The sequence below is a fragment of the Oryzias latipes genome, chromosome 11, assembly GCF_053564925.1.
Source record: "Oryzias latipes strain Hd-rR chromosome 11, Olatipes_Hd-rR_3.1".
In the NCBI taxonomy this organism is placed as follows: domain Eukaryota; kingdom Metazoa; phylum Chordata; class Actinopteri; order Beloniformes; family Adrianichthyidae; genus Oryzias; species Oryzias latipes.
Genome location: NC_136247.1, coordinates 16,884,414 through 16,902,856, shown reverse-complemented (window position 1 = coordinate 16,902,856; position 18,443 = coordinate 16,884,414). Strand labels below are relative to the sequence as shown.

General features: G+C 41.0%; 1 protein-coding gene across 19 annotated transcripts in view; it reads left to right on the top strand.

The window, feature by feature from the left end:
* The window catches only part of adgrb2 (adhesion G protein-coupled receptor B2), a 317,335-nt gene extending 302,109 nt beyond the window's left edge, over window positions 1–15,226 (top strand). For 12 of the 19 annotated variants that reach the window (XM_078954906.1, XM_078954905.1, XM_078954901.1 and 9 more), the window contains 2 exons: window positions 9,791–9,844; window positions 14,071–15,226. In XM_078954906.1, the coding sequence (XP_078811032.1) occupies window positions 9,791–9,844; window positions 14,071–14,247 (231 nt within the window). In that variant the 3' untranslated portion in view covers window positions 14,248–15,226. The remainder of the gene's footprint in view (window positions 1–9,790; window positions 9,845–14,070) is intronic. The other 7 variants (XM_078954908.1, XM_078954907.1, XM_078954904.1 and 4 more) reach the window with 1 other exon arrangement.
* Window positions 15,227–18,443: the final 3,217 nt, after the last annotated feature.

Here is an 18,443-nt window from a genome sequence, read left to right as displayed (position 1 = left end):
GTTTGTGCTGGTTGTGCTGGCATGAGTGGATATCAGAGAAAAATAATAAATAAAATGACATATATGTATCAATTTTTGCTTCTGATTCAGCATTTCATGTCCAAATGAAATGGGCTTGATGTGGTCTTAAGTTATTTTAGACCCAATTTCATGTACTTCCAACCTATCCAATTGTGATCTCCACTTTTCTATCTCTTTCTCTTTTACCCATTCTGTCATTCCTCTGTGTTGCCCGTCGACTCGTAATGCTCATATTTACCAGTTGGATGGCTCGAAGCTGTATTCTGGTAGATCAGCATTATGCTTAACTGACAGAATTGAAGAGGAAAGGCCTGAGTGGGAAGAAGAGGGACTCAGAGAAGAGCAGGCATTAACCTCTAGTGTTGAAAATCCCCTTGTTTGAAAGCTCTATTGGGCAGCTGAAAGCAGCGGAGCTGCTGTTGTGTTATGGAGATTCATCTGAATGTTGCATATTTTCTGCAGATTGATGCCAGGAGTATATAGCTGAGAGATTTCTTAATGTAGGATATATTTCTGCTTCCCTTATGCTAGGTGGATTTCTGAAATTCCATAGTGAATTGGAAGCAGATTTTTGCAGGAGGGATTCTTCCCATATGAGTTTGGTTTTGCTATCACTTGTTTCACCCTCTGCTGAAGTGGACAGAGTTGACTCCACATTAATGCAAATGGTAAAAACAAATTCAAAACCTCCTCTGTTTTCAGCGCTGCACTCTGGTAGGGGCCAGATGGAGGGAGTCCACTCTTGTTGTGTATTCCACAATGGAACTGTAAGACAAATCGAGTTATCAGGGTTACTAGAAGACAGCAATGATGCAACATCTATGTAATACAGCTGGCAGTAGCATCTTGGGCTAAGTTGAGGTTCAAAGCTGCTCCTTGGCCTGTGTTGTCGTGGAGTTTGCCTGCTTATTTTCTATTCTCTCTGCCGGGTTCAGGGGGTCAAAACTTAAATTTCCGTGTCCAATGAAGCGCTGATGTTCCTGGCTGTGCGTGGGATGCAGGGTGGGCGTGAGATTTTAAGGCAGAATTTGCACAACATAATGGCATGACTAGTGTATTGTTTTTCACCCTGAAGTTGAATATGTTAAATATAGAAAGTGTGGAACTGTTTTCCTCCCCTTATAGATGTTGGGGCGCTGTGAGAAACACTATAGGGATGGGATGAGGAAAAAAGCATCATGTTGCCTTTGCTGGGATGTTACCCATTTGTTACAGAGCAGAAATAAAGAGTAGACATTAAAGACCCAAGCTGATGAAAAATGGGGTTTGGGTGTTTTCAATGTGTTCTTGTGACATTCTTCTGATGATGGGGGACATATATAAAGAACATTAAGTTCAAAATTGCATTTCTGGGTATTTCTTTATTTAAATCAGGAGCACACGAAAAAAATTCTGTTGAAAAAAATCCTATTTGTTTCGTAGAAAATATGCTGGACGGGCACAAGCTTCCTGCTCTGCTCCATTCTGCTGTATCCACTTCCAGATAAATACATCCATGAACGTCTTTGTTTTCTTCATCTGATCTGGAATCTGGATCAAAACTGTACGGCTGGAAAGCTCGCCATCTTTGTTGCATCCCCAATGTTAGGCTGGGGTTGTGAGGGGCTGTAAGCTAAATGGAGGACATGTAAACAGATGGGAAGGGGGGCAGGATTGCCACCAACCACAGCTCAGAGGTGAATTTCGAATGAACTCCTGCCGCTCTGCAGAAGCTATGTCCTAGCAAACGACACAGGTTTTTTAGTTTGACTAAAAACAGAATAATCATACTTGAAAGACCACTGGGAATGCTTTGAAAATAGATCAAAAGCTGAAAGGACTGGGTCTTTGAATTTAACTTTTGTTTAAAAAAAAGTTGGAGTACAATTAAGGAGGAATCTAAGAGAAAAAAAAGGAAATTCTATTTATTTTTCCAGTTTGTCTCATTAGGAATGAGGATGTAGTGCGTTCGATGACAAAGGCCAAACTTTAGTTGATCCAATGAGAGAAATTTGTCTTGGAATACGAAGCCTTTTGGTCTTAATAGTCAATCTGCTCGCATTAAGCTGAGGGGTTTCAATTTCACAAACCAGCAGGTCCACCCCTCTTCTCCCCTCTTCATATCTCATTCCCCTCTCCATTCGTCCTCACAGCTTGACATTTTCAGTCTTGGCGTCTCCCTCATTTACTCGTTTCTCCCTCTAAGCTCAGCCCTCAGTGGCACGTTTGAGGCATTAATTGAATAATTAATTCCTCTCATTAGCTTGTTTTTAATTATTTCCTTGCTTCATTCTCTGTGCCGAGCATAAACTCATCAGTTGTTTTCATCCCTCTGCACAAATTGCCCATGAAAAGTGAGGGCCGTTGAAGTGTAGCTTTAGCACACTGGCTCTATCAGTGGCTCCTAATGAGGGGACGGGCAGTCCAGGCGGAACAAGCCTAACACTGCCTTCGTGCACCAACAGGCACAATACTCATTTAGCTCATTTAGTGTCTTTGGGCCAATTAAAAAGAGGTGAAAAGGTCCGAATCACCAGCTGGAACTGTTTTCTGTTTAGGAGCTCCGGCCATGGATTGTGCAGGCCCAGACGGCAGCAAACCGAAGCTGTGCGGCTGATTGCTCGTTTGTTTGCAATGTGTTGCACTAATGGAATTTATTTACCCTACATTCACCAAATGTGGCTCCTTTGAAGAGCCTTATTACTTGTGACACAGATTCCTTTGCAGCTAAGAGGGTAAATGGTGCTAAACGCCGCAGCAAAAAGTCTCTTTGTGTGCTTTGTAATGAATTACGCCATTGCTGAATCAAAATGTTTCATTAGCTGAGTGGCAGAATGTCATAAATACACAGATATATTGAATACAGTTATGCTTAAGTCGCACCAAGCCCACTCAAGGCCGTGACATGGGCCAAACAGTCTGATATCCACTCATTTTGTGCTTGGCTTTTTGTTGGTGTTTCAATGTTGTTACCCTTTGTTTCACTTACCCCCAATTTTCACTGTTATAATTTCTTTGCCTTAATGCCAGAATTGATTGATTTCTGCTTCTTTCCCTTGTTTTTGTCATCCCGTCTTTGCACCTCATTTGCTGACTGGGCCTTCATGTGGCATGCATGTTGTCATGTCCCAGTTTGATTGTAGCCAGACAGTCAGCAGAACCATGGGCCTCCAAGTCAACAAAGGTAAAGTCAACCCAACTAACTGCAGCCATCTGTCCACCATCAACCCATTAAGCCATGCTGGACATCCACAAATGAGCGCATTGTCACCTAAGCAAATGTGCAGGAGTGGACCTCTGCCACCTGTCCGGTGGCAGAGCCTTCTAGAAATGTGTGAAGCTGCTGTATTTGTGTCGTATGTACTTTCCCCTGATGTAACCCCTGATCTCTATTTCGCTTTATAATTCTTGGTGGCTTCCTGGTGAATTGTCTCTTTGTCGTGGCTTGTTCCGCCTTTAGGACAAAAGTGCATTAAGTAATGTGGGCTCTCTCTACCTCTTTCTCTTGTGCTTTGCAAGCTTGTTTTATTTAACTGCATCAAAATGCTTCGTTAAAGACCCACACTGATGGAGATAGTATTTTAAAACTATTTTTTTTCTGACTATTTAAGAAAACTTAGCTCAAAGATGTATTTATTTAAATTGTTGTGAGTCAGGAGCAGTCAAAGAGGGAGGGGCCACAAGCTTTCTGCTCCGCTCCATTCTGATGAATCCACTTGCAGACAAATGGATCCATCTGAAAAGGCATCTGGCTCAAAACTGGACGGTTGGGTGCCTCTAATAATGCTCGCCTTTTTAATATTAGATGGGGTGTGTGAGGGGCTGTAAGCTAGCAGGAGAGCACAAAAGCGGAAAACTCTTATTTATGGGTGATAGGAAGGGGGAGCGGGGTTGCTCCGCGCCAACAGACCTGCCCACAACTCAAAGGTGAATTTCTAATGAACTACTGCAGAAACTATGTCCTTAAAAAAACCTAACTTTGTTTTTTTTTCTCAATTTCGTTAAAAATGACAATCATAATAATAAAAAATAAATAAAAAAACACTGTGAACACTGAAAATAGATCAAAGGATGAGTGGAGTGCGTCATTAAACAATATGATAGAAATATTCAAATAGTTGGCACATTTAAAGCTGGGTGTTTGGATAGCAAAGTGAAAAAAAAAATCCCTAACATTACAGTAGCATGGCATAACAAACAAAAAACATGAATTAAAATCATACACCAGAAATAGTTGTTGTAGTGCAGTTTTGCGCCAGTTCATCCTTTTGATCTCTTGTGCTTTTAATGGTTACATTTCAAGCTCAGTTTGAGCTGCTCCTCACGGTGTTTTAACCTATTTAGTTCCTTCTTTGTTTGAAAGAGGCTGGTTTAATTAATGTCCTTCATGTCCGTTTTAATTGTCTCTCTGTTCCATTGGCTGTGTGGCATGTTTCATGCTCACCAGAGCCAAGCTGCCAAATGTAAACTACCTTACTTAAACATCATCTTTGTGACAGAATTAATCCTGACGTAGCTGCCAGTAAAAGAGAAAAAAAACACACATTAACATCATCTAACTGCCTTGTTGAACATTTTGGTTTTCAATGCAGGTTCATCACGATGTCCCCAGATCTTCCAAAGTTGGAACATGATGCAATTTCTCTCTGTTTTAACACCAAAAAATAGCTGTAAAAAGCTTTTTACAGTTTTGTAGCTCAAATATTCATAGATAGTCATAAAAGTTAATGATAGTGATAGAATGCTTCATGGTCTACATAGATCAGCTACGGTGAAGGAGAGCAGTCAGTCTTCCTTCAGTCAAAGGCAGCAGTCTACCTCTGCTTGTAGTTTCAAGAACATGCCAAACGTGCATTTTTGAACGCACATTTAGCCCATGGTGTTCACACTGGACAAGCAGGAAGGGAATTCTTCTTCTTTTTTTCTACTGTTTACTAGCGCATGTCCATCACCTACAGTTGGAAGAGACTAAGTGTGAGGTGTCAAAACGGTGCAAATCTCATCATTTTTTTTTTGTCTTCCACAGCTCAGTTCCAAAATCTGAAAGACTTGTTGTCTCTTCTGCAAAAACTAATAAGATTTTGAATAATGCTGACAGGAATCAATCATTTAAGTAGGAGTGGCCACAAAGAAAACTTCAGTGACACAAAAGAAAAAGAATGAAAATATTCAGGAAATGATTTTAGGCTTTAAGCTGCTTACAATCCTGAATCAGTTTAGCACAAACCTGTTCCATCAAGTTGAAAGCAAACAGTAATTGGAGTATCCATCAGTTATTTACATCCTAGCTGGGTTCTATCGACAGGATTACACCTATGGTGATGCGTTGCTGGATCTAGGGCTGTGACGATAACCGCATCACCGCACTTTTTTTACGCACTTTTTTTTTTTTTTTTTACGTTTTGCATATGGTGCGTGTTTGGAACTATAATAAACACATTCATCTTTGCTGATAATTTCCTTTTTCTGCTAGTCCTGTGTTCAGACTTTCTTTCTTTCAGACTGTTGTCTCCTTTTCTCCCACGGCGCTCGTGCTCTCAGTGTCTGCCTTCGCGCTGCACGTGGCACGCGGCTCCGTTTACACAAACAGGCGCGCGCTTTCAGAAGCAAACATCCTTATTCTACAACAGAAGTTTCCGTCTCGTGAGGAAATACGACAAATTTACTGCTTTCTAATTATTAATTTCCATTGTATTCATTTCCATTACAAGCTGCGTGCGTTCCTAAGTGCGCGACACGGCCGCCCACCGGAGGATTTTGTGTTGGGGGGGGTTACTGTCCTCCTTCAATCCGTAACACCAAACATGAACGCACGCTGTTAGATTTCCATGAAAATCACTACATGTTTTGTTTGGGAACTATTTTTTGCAGCGTAACGTTACGTGTCTGTATAAACAAAAGCGGAGCCTCCTGCCCCGCCTTCTTCATGGGTGTCAGGCTTCATGGCAACCGGAGAAGTGACAAAGTGTCTGCAGTCTGTTTATTACTGGGCAATAAATAATATTCTGAGAAGATGTCTGTACCAGAGAGCACAGGTGAAACTTGCGTGCAGCTCCAGAGCGGTCCGCTGCAGAAGAATCAACACACACCCCCAACACACGTGTGCGCACCTTCCTCCTATTCCTACACAAGACGCTCCGCGCTCACACACAGTCAATCTACAACACCTATAGTAAGTTCACAAGTTAGATATGTAGTTGTTAGTTGTTGTCATTTGTTGTCATTGTTAACAAAGAATAGTACGTTGTAACTGTATTTATTTCCGATGCGGCCGCCGGGGGATTTTGTGTTTTTTTTTTTTTGGGGGGGGGCTGCGGTTAACCGCGACACCGCGCCCCCTTGTGGTTCATCACCGCGGTGATGAAAAATTCAACACCGTCACAGCTCCAGCTGGATCACACCATTTGAACGTATATCAGAAGAGTTATTGAAGTAGGAAGTCCGAATCTGTGAAGACCTTTCTGACTTTACCAAGTCCTCTGAGTGCTGCACTCTGATTGGTTGACTCCGCCTCCTCTAACCCTCCCTCCCTCCTAGTTCCATTTTCGGACACAGATCAGTTTTGACACAAGTTTCTTGCAAGGAATGTGTCAGAATTCAGAGCGCAGTTGTAGCGCACTTGTGATTTGCGCCAGCAGATTTGAGCAGTTGTGATCACAGATTTGACGTTGTAACTCTAAATGAACACATGCAAATAGAAATTTGTCAGTTCACAGCAGAAGATTTTTTACACACAGATGCAGATTTTTGGTGTGCAAGTTCTCACATTCTATATTACAACTTCTCAGATTAAATCTACAAGTGTGTTCTTTTTGGAGCATATTTACCTTCATAGACTTGGTGTCTGGGGGAGGATCCCTCCTTCATGTCGGCACCCCTTTGTTTTCTTCGTTTTTCCGGAATCCGATTTTTTTAGGAGTTTTTCCTTACCGCGAAGGAGGATCTAAGGGCAGGGATGTCCAGTTTAGCTTAGTCAGTTTGTTAGTACAATTTAATATTTCCCTATTGAATTCTATGTATTTATGATCCTTTTGATTTTATGTTTAACTTTTTCAATTACCGATACGAAGCCCATCGAGACGACTGTTGTTGTGAATTTGAGCTATACGAACAAAATTGAATTGAATTGAATAAAATTCCAGCTGGACACAAACCTCAATTATTAATTTCTGCTCCATGACCAATCTTCAAACAATTGGCACTTTCATGAATTATGTGGGACTTCCTCCATACTTCACCACCAAGTCCCTGGTTGGTCAAAGTTCGACATGATTTAACTTGCTATGCGCGTTCAATACCTGTGGCTTTTGTACACAGGGCCCAAAAACGGTCTTAAAAATGTGCGTCGCTTCGCATGCAAAAGCCTGAAACAACCATTAACAAATGTTTTCAATAAAAGTGAACGCTTGGATCCGTTTTGGCTCAGGCGGTGTGAACATAGCTTCAGAAGGCTCAAATTTACAGCAAAGAGCAATGTGTCGTGCATCAATATATAGTAAGTGAATGTCTCAAAAAAAAAAAAAACATGCCATTTATGACAACATTTTACAAAAGAAATATATATAAAAATGACTAAAATGCTTGTTAGCAGGAAGAGACTAGAATAAATATACTGTAATATATTATAGTTAATTACTTGCTGTGTTTATTGTTTTAGCATCTCTGCTGTCAATGTTGAGTTATTATAGAGTAACGAGCTGTATAGGTTTGGAAAGTTAACATCAATCTTACAGTGGTGGACAAAATTGTTGGTACCCCTTAGTTTAAAACAGAAAGTCCACAATGCTCACTGAAATGACTTGAAACGTTCAAAAGTAACAATAAATTAAAATGTATTGAAAATTAAATAATCAAAATCAGCCATTACTTTTGAGTTGTTGATTAATAGAATTATTTTAAAAAACAAACGAATGAAACAGGACAAAAATGACAAAAGGACAAAAATGACAAAAAAGGACAAAAATGTTGGTACCCATAACTTAATATTTTGTTGCACAACTTTTTGAGGCAATCACTGCAATTAAACGGTTTCTGTATTTGTCAATGAGCCTTCTGCACCTGTCCACAGGTATTTTGGCCCACTCCTCCTGGCCATAACTAAGAGCCTGCAATGGAAAAAGCATGGTCACCCCAGTGTTTCTTTCGGGATCTGGGCACATGACGAAGAGATTAGCTGGCAGACCTTAAAACTCAAGAATGGCTGTAAACAGTTAAAAGCTCTGTTAAACTGTAAACTGTGGCAAGACCAAGAAGAGCTTTAAATTAAGAAGTAAAAGTTTAAACAATTCTAAAACTGGTAGGGAGCAACATGACAAACTGATTTATCATGAGAGAAATTAGGGTTCAGGAAGTGCAAACAACACAAATCTGCAAGTCGAAAAGTATATAACTACTCACGAAACGCATACAAATGTCATCTAGAGCCATGGGGTAGCTGTTCTCACAGAAAACACTTGTTGCTTTACTAACACATTTACTAACACAGAGGTCACAAGGAAATCAGACTACTGACTTGCTACGTGCACATCAGGCAGTTAATGCCCATTCCACAACGCACTGAACGTGCATTCTTCAACATGCTTTTACCATATGGTGCTCACTCTGCACTGTTGCTATCACAGTTGGAAAATGTTGAAGTGGTCCAAATCTGGCTAATTTTGCTCCAGGGTTTTATTTATTTTTTTCACAGCTCCATTCCGATATTAGAAAGACTTGGTGTCATAGAATTCCAGTCGGGCACAAACTGCAATTATCAATTTCTCCTCCATGATCACTTTTCAAACTGTTAGCATATCCATGAATTAAAAGGGACACTATACTAAGGTCGCACCCCGCATTCAGAAAATTGGACTTAAAAATGTGCATGTAGACTTGTGAAGGCGAGAGCTTTGAGTGTGGAAACCAGAAGGTTGCACATATGTACCTTTACTTACTATTTATTGGAAGCAGCCACGTGAATGCGCATTTCCAAACCTCGTTTGAACATAGCACCACAGAAGAACAACATGACAAACCTTTGTTCACTTTAAGTGTAAGACAGGGCAATAAACCAGAATACAGGTGACGCTGCAGAGGTGCGGTTTACTAACAAGTTTGGGTTCTGGAGTCAAAAATCATCACAAAAAAGATAAAGTCATTCTGTATCTAAGCTTTTCCATTTAAGTAACACAAGCAGTGTAAAAATCAATGTTGCAGCTTTTAGCAGATAGCATTTCCATGCACTAATTACCAGATTAGTTATCATCTTTCAACACTGTTTAGAAAACATGAGCTGCAAAGCCTCTAGCCCCGTGCATTGTCAGGACTTTCCCAATCTGATGACTTTACACCAACGTGTCATCCATTCTTTCATCCTTTTTGTAATGGTTGTAGATGCTATTAGTGGTGCATAACATTCAGAATCTTTCCAAATCCCACTCTGTCCCTGCAGCTGCAGCTTCTTGTGAGCTTTGCCAAATCTGAAAGTTGAAAACCCAGCCTGCTCCCCCACATTGTACGCATGTGTGTGTACAGCCACCGCTCCTAGTCTGCACTGCATCACCTCATATGTGCCTGTAAGACTGTTGCACACATATGTGTGTGTGTTTGTTTGGGGGGGGGCAAAGGATACAAAGGGTACGGGGTAATCACAAAGCAACAACTGCCTGTTCACCTGATGAAGGTGTGGGAACACTTCTGCTGTTTCGGGGCAGACTTGTCAGTGACTGTGATCCCTCCCCTCTCTTCTCCCTTCTTCTCCTGTTCTTCCTCTTTCCCTCATGCCTTCCTTCCTCTCATTTCATCACCACAGAGGGGAAAAAGATGGAGCATTTCGTCTGCCGGAGGTGAAAAGAACTCGTTGAGTGTAAGTAGAGGGGTGTCTGGCTGAGAGCGAGGGATAAGATGGGGCTTTTGGGCAAGGAGGGAATGGAAACAGGCAGAGATTGCGAAAAGGGAATGATACACATGCAGTAGCAGCACAATCGCGTCAGCCGAGCCTCCCAGGGATAAAGTTGGGCTTAACTGCAGCATTACCCACACGCCCGCATTACAAAATGTTCCTTCGCCAGCATTTAGCATGCAAATTGGCTCCCAGATTATGCCTTTTGTATTCATTTTACCAACTGTCAGGCTGTGACGCGGAAAGAATGATAATCAGGCTGATATTGCCCCCTAGCGCTTTGGTGACGATTATCACCACAGCTGAAAAGTGAAACGGGGGGGGGGGGCAGTGCTGTATAATGCAGATCAATGAGTTTGCATGTGTGCAAGCCAGATGAGGTGATTAACAAGGACCAGGGGTGTAAATAATAGAATGTGTTCTGTTCAGTGAAGGTTGGGGGGGGGGGGGGGGGGGGGGGGGGGGGTGAAAGCATAAAAGAAGCTGAAATGGGGTTTGTCTAGTGGGCGATGGAATTGATGAGCAGATTTTGCTGAGTTCTTTACCTTGAAGACCCACTCCGATTATCATTTTATCTATCTTCTAAGTGTTCTCAGTGGTCCTTTAGTGATCAATATACTGTTTTAACACCCCCCCCCCCCCCACCCAAAAAAAGAAGGGTCGTTTTCTAGGACATCATTTCTGCAGAGAGCCATGAGTTCATTAGAAATTCCCCTTTGAGTTGTGAGTGGGACTGTTGCCATGGAAAAACCCCACTCACCCTTCCTGTCACCCATAACTGAGAGCTCTGTTGCACACTCTCCCTCTAGCTTACAGCCCCTCACAACCCCAACCTAATATTAGTGTTGCAACAAAAAGTGAGAGCAATATAGGAGCGATCCATCCATACAGTTTTGAGCCAGACACCTGCTCGGACGGGGAAAATGTAGCCCTTCTAGCAAATTTGATCTTTTTCAAACAATTTTTTTTTGTCTGCTCCTGATTTACAACAATATGAACAAAGAAATACTCAGAAATGCAACTTTAGGCTTTATTTTCATTTTTACATATCTGCCATCATCAGAAAAATGCTACAAGAACATGTTAAAAACACCAAATACACAGTTTTCATTGGAGTGGGTCTTTAAATGGGTCACATTTGGACAAAAGGGTTCATGCGAATCCAAACCTTCCATACATTTACGCTCCTGAATAGTTATTTACTGATGCTCGGCCTGTTGGGCATCCAAACTGGATTTTTGATACATTTAAAGCCCATTTGTTTATACTGAAAAAATAATAGACATATTTTTAACTCTTTTGTAGGTTTTTTCTTTTTACTATTTAATTATGTTTAAGTACAAGAAAATATAAAGAGTTTAGAAAAAATATGATGGTCTTGCACATAATTATTTTTTTTCTGAAGGACATCAGAGGATAAAGATCTGACAGTATGATTGCAGAGTGAATGATTATAGTGAGTCAAGTTAAAAGTACTGGAAAGTACAGAAAAATAAAATGTTTGTGTCATTTCTAAACCGATTATGGCTGCAGGCGTAGTTTGACTTCTTTTTATGTTCATTTGTCTATACAGCTTTGACTCCAAGACTATGTTTAATGATCAGCCAGGAGAAACTTCAAGCCCCTGATGTCTGCTAGCTGTAGTGAGGGTCACCTTCCTTCCTATGCTGGCAGGCACAGTTCTACGTAAATTCAAAGTTGTTCCGAGAATCGCCTTTGACTTTTGATGAAATAATGAGGTCTGCCCCCCTTTTCTTTAAATCTCTACTCTGTGAATTCATAAATGTAAAGTAACATCAAAAAACTTCCAAACCTTTTGAAGCTTCACAAGAACACAATTTTTATAATGCAAAAAGAGAAACATATTAATCTCAGGACCACCTGTGTTCATTGTGTCTGAAGAAAGTAGCAAGAGTGACTGTCTTGTCCTTTGTGTGTTTTGCTCCATCAGGATTCATCTGAGTCAATTATCTCTGTTTTTCTTCCCACTTGTGTCCATTTTATGACACCTTCAGGACACAACGAGTCCAATTAGAATAATGCTTTTTCTTTCTTTTTCAGTCTGATGAATTATTCTAGCTCTAATTGTGTTTTTTGGCTAATTACCCAGCGTGCATTGTACCGTACCGTGCGTGGAGGGCGTATTGGCAGACCTCTTGCAGTAAACACAGGTCCAAGCCAAGAAGATCTTCATGCTTTGTCACTTGGCTAAAGCTACTATTTGGAGGCGGTGGAAGAAAAAACAAACTACACATCTGCAATCAAACACAGCAAGAGGTTTTTTGGTTTTTTTTAGGAGAAATAACGACAACCATTCTGAATAAGAGGCATGTGATCCATTACATTCGGTGCAATGGAAATGGACTAATTTCCATGTCGGAGGGCATGTAGAGATATTTGTATGGTACTTTAGTGTCATTAGAATAACAATAGCTATGTTTGATTATGCTAATGTTTGCAACAATCGATGGTTCCTTTCTAAAAATGCAATAAAAGGAATTCTTTGATGGTGGTAAACAGTTTAGTCTACTTGGATAAATAACTCCAAAAACCAGACAAAAAAGACACATAATGGTGGAACATCTGCTAATCCATGTCATAAATATTATTTCCTTGAAAATACCTTTGATCTCCTACATATTTTTGCAGTATTTTCTTTTAAATGAGGTTATTAAATTACAAGAAAAACATGCAATATTTGACATGCAGAGCAACTCTTGAAAGATTTTAGGCGTCCCATGTGACAACCAGCATGAGCTCCAGGAACAGGTTTCCTGCACATCGCTGAATGCATCATAACTGCTACAAAGAGGATCTGGGAAAAAGGAAATAACGACTTGGGATAAATTGGGTTGAGTAGGAAGGGGCTTCAAAGCCTCTAAAGAACTGTAAACAGCTTATGTAAAAATAAGCACCACCCATGCACAAACAAAACCCAACAAAATGCATTTCAAGTCATGCTCGTCGTGCTTCTTTCCAGTGTTTTACAGCAGTGACTAGTTGCCGGCTGCAGCATCAAACAATGAAAGGGATACAATTCCCTTTGAGGTGGTCTTTCATAGACTTCTAACTAAAAACAACTTTTGGGTTTATTTAGAAATAAAAAAAAAACCTGCATGCAAATCAGCAATTTTTCATCCACTTGTACACTACTCTAAGAGATAGATTAAAAATAAAATGTATGATTCATGCTGTTGTAATCTGAGGCTGCGTACATACAGAATGCAATTAGTGCATTCAATGTGTGTCCGCAGTCTCTCTTTTATAGCACATTTTGGACGCCTGTCCAAAAGAATGTTTATGAACTTGATGCCCCAGACAAGTGTGGGGGGAGCTATCATCAAAAGGTGTTGCCTCATTGCTCCATGCAAGTATAGACTGTATCTCATTTGTAAAACATGGAAGATACGGATGATGATGAGAGATCAGGTTTATTTATTTTTTTTAAAAGCTCTACAAAAGTATCAGTCATCATGTCTCCATGTCTGGGTTCAGGAGATCATTCAGAGATTCGGTATTCAGTACGATTCAGTACGGTGAGCTTCACCATCTACTGCAGGAGCCGAATGACGGATCCTTTTAGCAGTATTTCCATCTCTCTGTGACCCAGTTTGACGACTCGTTGTCCCGCATTAGTCAGAGGATGAAAAACATAAAAGAGAAACTGGCTGTTTAGAGGGAGGTTTAGAGGTACTTTTTGCAATTGTCTTGATGGAAACAAGAAAGAAATGTCACAAATTTTAGGAGGGGAAGGATCAGATTCTCCTCCATGTTGGTTTTTGACTCCACCCACTTATGAAGCCATCGACACATCAAGCGCTAAAGCCTTGTTCCTGATTGGTTGACTCAACACAAAGTTCAGGTATTTGAACTCTGGAAATGCTGCAATGCCCAGAACGGGATGTGACGGCCAAAACACGTTGCTGCCAGACCCCTGTGATGCGCTTGACGCTGCAGGACCTCTGATCACGTCTGTGCATCGACTTGACAGGATACCCCTGACGTGCTTTCAGTGTGGATACAGCGTAAGGCTTTAGGAGCTTTGTTGTAGATCATCTTAAGAGAAAATAATGATATAAGTGAATAAAATGAATAAGAAACTTTTACATTTGTAAGAACAAAGCTTAGTATTTTTTTATGTGGCTCACTCTTAACATTGGTATTTTTCTTTTGTCGTCTTTGCCCTTCAGGACAAGTCAACTCCAGAGGACCAGAGCTCCTGGGACAGCTTCAAGACCATGACCCCGGAGCTGTCCATAGTTCCTGGCGAGCAGAAGGACCGCTTGGAACTGCACAATAAGAACTGGGACTCGTCCTCAGCTAATACGCCCGACTCGTCCGAGGGAGACTTCCAGACTGAAGTGTGAAGCCTAACGTACACACTCACACTTTACCATACACAGAAGCTCACGTGGAGATGCAAATGCACAACGAGAAAGTGGACTCCTGAAAGACCAAGCACGGGAACATGACGGTATTTTTTCGTTTTTGCAAGGACCTGTCTCGCTGGGCTCCCCGTCTCCGTTAGGCGCATTTTGTCGGATCCCAAACTGTTTACTGCTGGAGAGGACATACGCGGGAGGGGGACGATGTTCTAGTCTATATTTTCTCAAAGACTATCGAAAAAGGAAGAACAGGGCCTGGATACATCTGTGACTTGAGATGATTTTAAATGAACCCTAACATAAGAAGAAAGTATGAAAAACTTTTTTTTTTTTTCTGAAAAAAATGTCTTGATTTTATTCTGGAGGGGAAAAAAAGGAAAATCTCTTTGAATTGTTTGACTTTGGGAGGGAGGTGTGTGTGTCGGTGATGGGGGAGAAGAATATTTCTGCACCATTCAGTTCTTTTTATAGCAAGAGGAACAGATCTCACAGAGGTTTCTCACAGTTGCCCCCAAGCAACCCGCTTTCATTAGTTTCTTTTATCTCACTAATGGATGACGAAAGCATTCTTGTCTTTCCATGTGGTCTTCAGTCTGTCTCATCAAGAGAGTGAATGGGGGGGTGGAGATGTCTAGGGACAGATTTGCTCGCTGATATGTGCCATTCTCTTTTCTTCAGGTTCCTGCCGTTCATTTCTCTCATTCCTGTGTCAACATTTTCTTTCATTTTTTATTTCTTCCTGCAAATGTCAAAAAAGAAGACAAAAAAAGAGGCACCTGAAAGAAACGACTACAGTGATTTGTGGTCTGCGCTCCAATTGTTCACAAGAAGCTCATTCATTTTTAGGCTGCTTTGATTTGTGCTTGTGCTGCTTATTTCCACCACTTGTTCTTGTTCCTTTTTGTTCTCAAAGAGAACCGAGTCACGAGGAGCTTGAAATAAATTAAAAAAAACAAAAAAACACACACTTCTAACCGCACATGAGCTGTCCTTCCAAGGTTATGTGCGGAAAAAAAGGAAATCCAAGCATTTTTCTGCCTTTTTTTTCTCTCTACCTCCAGAAGATAAATGCGTTTAAAGATTGCGGCTCGTGAATCCATTTTAGCCATCACCTGTCAGTCACAGCGACACCAGAGAAGTCTGTTCCAGTCATTTTTGTCTGATCCCTGAACAGCATGCCACTATTGATCAGTTTACCCCCCCCCCCCCCCCCCCCCATTCAGAAGTTGACGGCGAGAGCCACCAGTTGATGATTTGTGAAAAATAAATTTCATCTTAAACATGAAGTGCTACAACTATGCTTCTTTGAGGGAAAAAAAAAATAAAAAAATAACCGCCTCACCCTTTTTCTCTGTCACTCCAAAGCATGAAATCTTAATGCCAACAGCAAAGTCAGACGTGTAATTCCATGTTCACATGGATTTCTCTGTGTGTGATTATATCACGCGTCTGTGAGCACAGCAGCTGCAGAAGGAGAGCATGAAATAGAAAGTAAGAGCGGGGATTCACAGAGGTTAGAGGGATACACTATGTCAGATTCAGGAAGAGCTGACAACGATGCTTCCTGCTTGACATTCAACGTCCGTGCTGCAGTTGTTACAGATGATGCCTTCCCCCACTGTTATGCTGCGTTCACACCAGCCATGTCGCAGGTTCAGGAACGGGCTAAACGTACCTGCTGGCTCCCAAAAAAAAACAGAAACGTCAATAGAACAAAAAAGTAAACACCTATTACTCAGTCATTGTATTTATCAGAATGACCATCCAAGCTTTTTTAAAAGTTGTTCTTGCTTATCCCATTTTTTTTTTCATGATAAAATTTGTCCTTATTGCATATTATTGAAGTTGTAAACTGGCCAATCAGATGCCTCACTAAAAGCTTGCGGTGCCCGCTGGCCCCCACCTTGAACTTTTGAAACGTTTGACAGATACTCTTGAACCTGCTTTCAGTGAAAGGGGTGTCGACTTCGAATAAGCTCACTCCTGCCTGGCGACAGCAGTTGTCATGGAAAGATCAACTTGGACCAATCACTGCTTACTTGTGGCTCCCAATGGCGGCGTCTGTATTGCGAAAAAAATGGCGACTGAATTGACTTTTGCTGGAGTTGGAAGCAAGTCATTTTCTATGGGTGATGTCACTCTCACTCTGTCCAGTTCTCTTATACAGTCAATAGTAACTAGCCTATATTAGTGGACGCACCTGCATTTTGAAGAGACTTGGTGCAAAATGTTGTAGCGGTGCTAATCTTGTGAATCTTCCCCCAGACTTTTTTCTTTCACAGCTCTATTCTGATACATGAAAGACTTTGTATCATATAATTCCAAACTACAATTACTAATTCCTCCTTCACGATCAATGTTCAAACGGGACCGTGAATCAAAGAGGACGCCATCTATACCTCACTGCCAAATCCGAGTCCATGATTGTTCAAATTAGGTTGTGTTAAGTGGCTTCGCTTTTTGGACGTAGAGCCCCAAACCTGGCCTAAAGACCTGCGTAGTAACATGTGAGTGCAGGAGTTTTGAGAACAGAAGCCTGGATTGCATATTTAAACACACACTTTTTATTGAAAGTGGTCACTTAAAAGTGCACGGAGGCTGGTGTGAATGTAGCATAACAGTGTTTGCACATCAGTCATCCTAACTGACTGTGCAGGATGATTGCAGCAAGAGCCTTGAGAAGTCCTAGGTGAACATTTTAGTCTAAATAAAAAGACTGGAGCTTGAGGGAAACTTAAGAAAACAAGGCCAAGACACAATTGCCAGGCAGAAACGCAGGAGAAGTGGACAGCTCAAAACAGCAATTATCCAGGGAAGGCGATTTGTCCTGACATTTTCCATTGCAGCCCTCAAACCATCTGTTTAAAGATCCCTAATGTGGTAGTAGAGCAGTGCAGCGCAGATGGTGAGACAAGAGTGGCGCCCTTGTAACCTTTCAAGCTAATCAGCTGATAGGCAAACCTACAGCTTGCCCTGTCCTAGAGGAGCTAGATTGGTTTGATCCCAAGTTTCAGAGCTAAGGTCACATTCACCTGACCTTCTGTGAGACTCCGCACCCAGATCCACTGAATAAAAGCAGCAGTCTGGCAGCTACACTCAGTAGGTGTTACTCCACAGCCATTTTTATTTTTTACCTTACAGCTGTAAGAGATTCATTTGGAGGAAAAACAAAGTCCTGTTCCCATGGTAACCAATAAAAGAGATCTGGAGAAAGTGAGAACTACATGTTTTGGTTTGCTGTGTGACATTTTGCTGCATTCTTTTTTATGAGTTTGAAGTTTTGATCTCCAAGAATGGTAAGTGAAATCCTGTTGACTGACTGAAATCCTCTTCTCCCGTTATCGGTTGTAATGCTAACATATACAACACAAGGATCAGAAAGTCGGCATGTCAGCTTGTCGTGTCCATTTCTCTGTTGGAAGCTTGCCAACGTCAGCAGCCTAAAAAATAATTTGAGATGCATAGAAGGTCAAATTTACAACAGAACTTCACGTCCTTCACTTTCCGACCCTCTGCCTTTGATGCTTAACTTGTTAACCAGCTTCTTCAACCATCCATAACTCAAGTTGACTTATTATTGACAACAAAACCCTCCTTTTCTCCTTCATTTTTTTTTATACATAAAATTGTGCAAAGTAGTCCTCTAATGTTTTCATAGTGTCTTTTTATATGAAAATAAATTTTCAAACCAATGTTTTGCGTCTCTTGTGCTGTTTCAAGGGCATCTGTTGAAAAGCTCTAGTTTTGGACTGTTTTTGGAATCCCGTGTTTTCATCATATCACCCTGGGAGTCGACCATAACAAACTCTGTTACCCAGAAGCATCGGAGCTTGACTGTAACCAATCAAAGCTCCTGCTGCTCTGAAGATGTTAGAGGAACAGCTCGGTGAGCTTCAAGATTTATTCTTTTGGTATAATCAAAGGGGGAAATATCAAGTCAAAGTGATAATTTTGTTAAAAATATACAGAGCTCGGCCGACGTTTACAGTATGTTAGTAAAAAATATTTTTTTGGAAGAGGTTACTGTAAAAGTAGGTTTGCTATGTAAAGAAATACAGCTATATATAGAAAAATGGACCCTATGTGTTTTTATGTAAAAAAATATTAGAACATTTATCACAAATCAAAAAGTGTGACCTTGAAAAGGTTAAGAAGCGGATGCCAAAAGTACAGTAAAA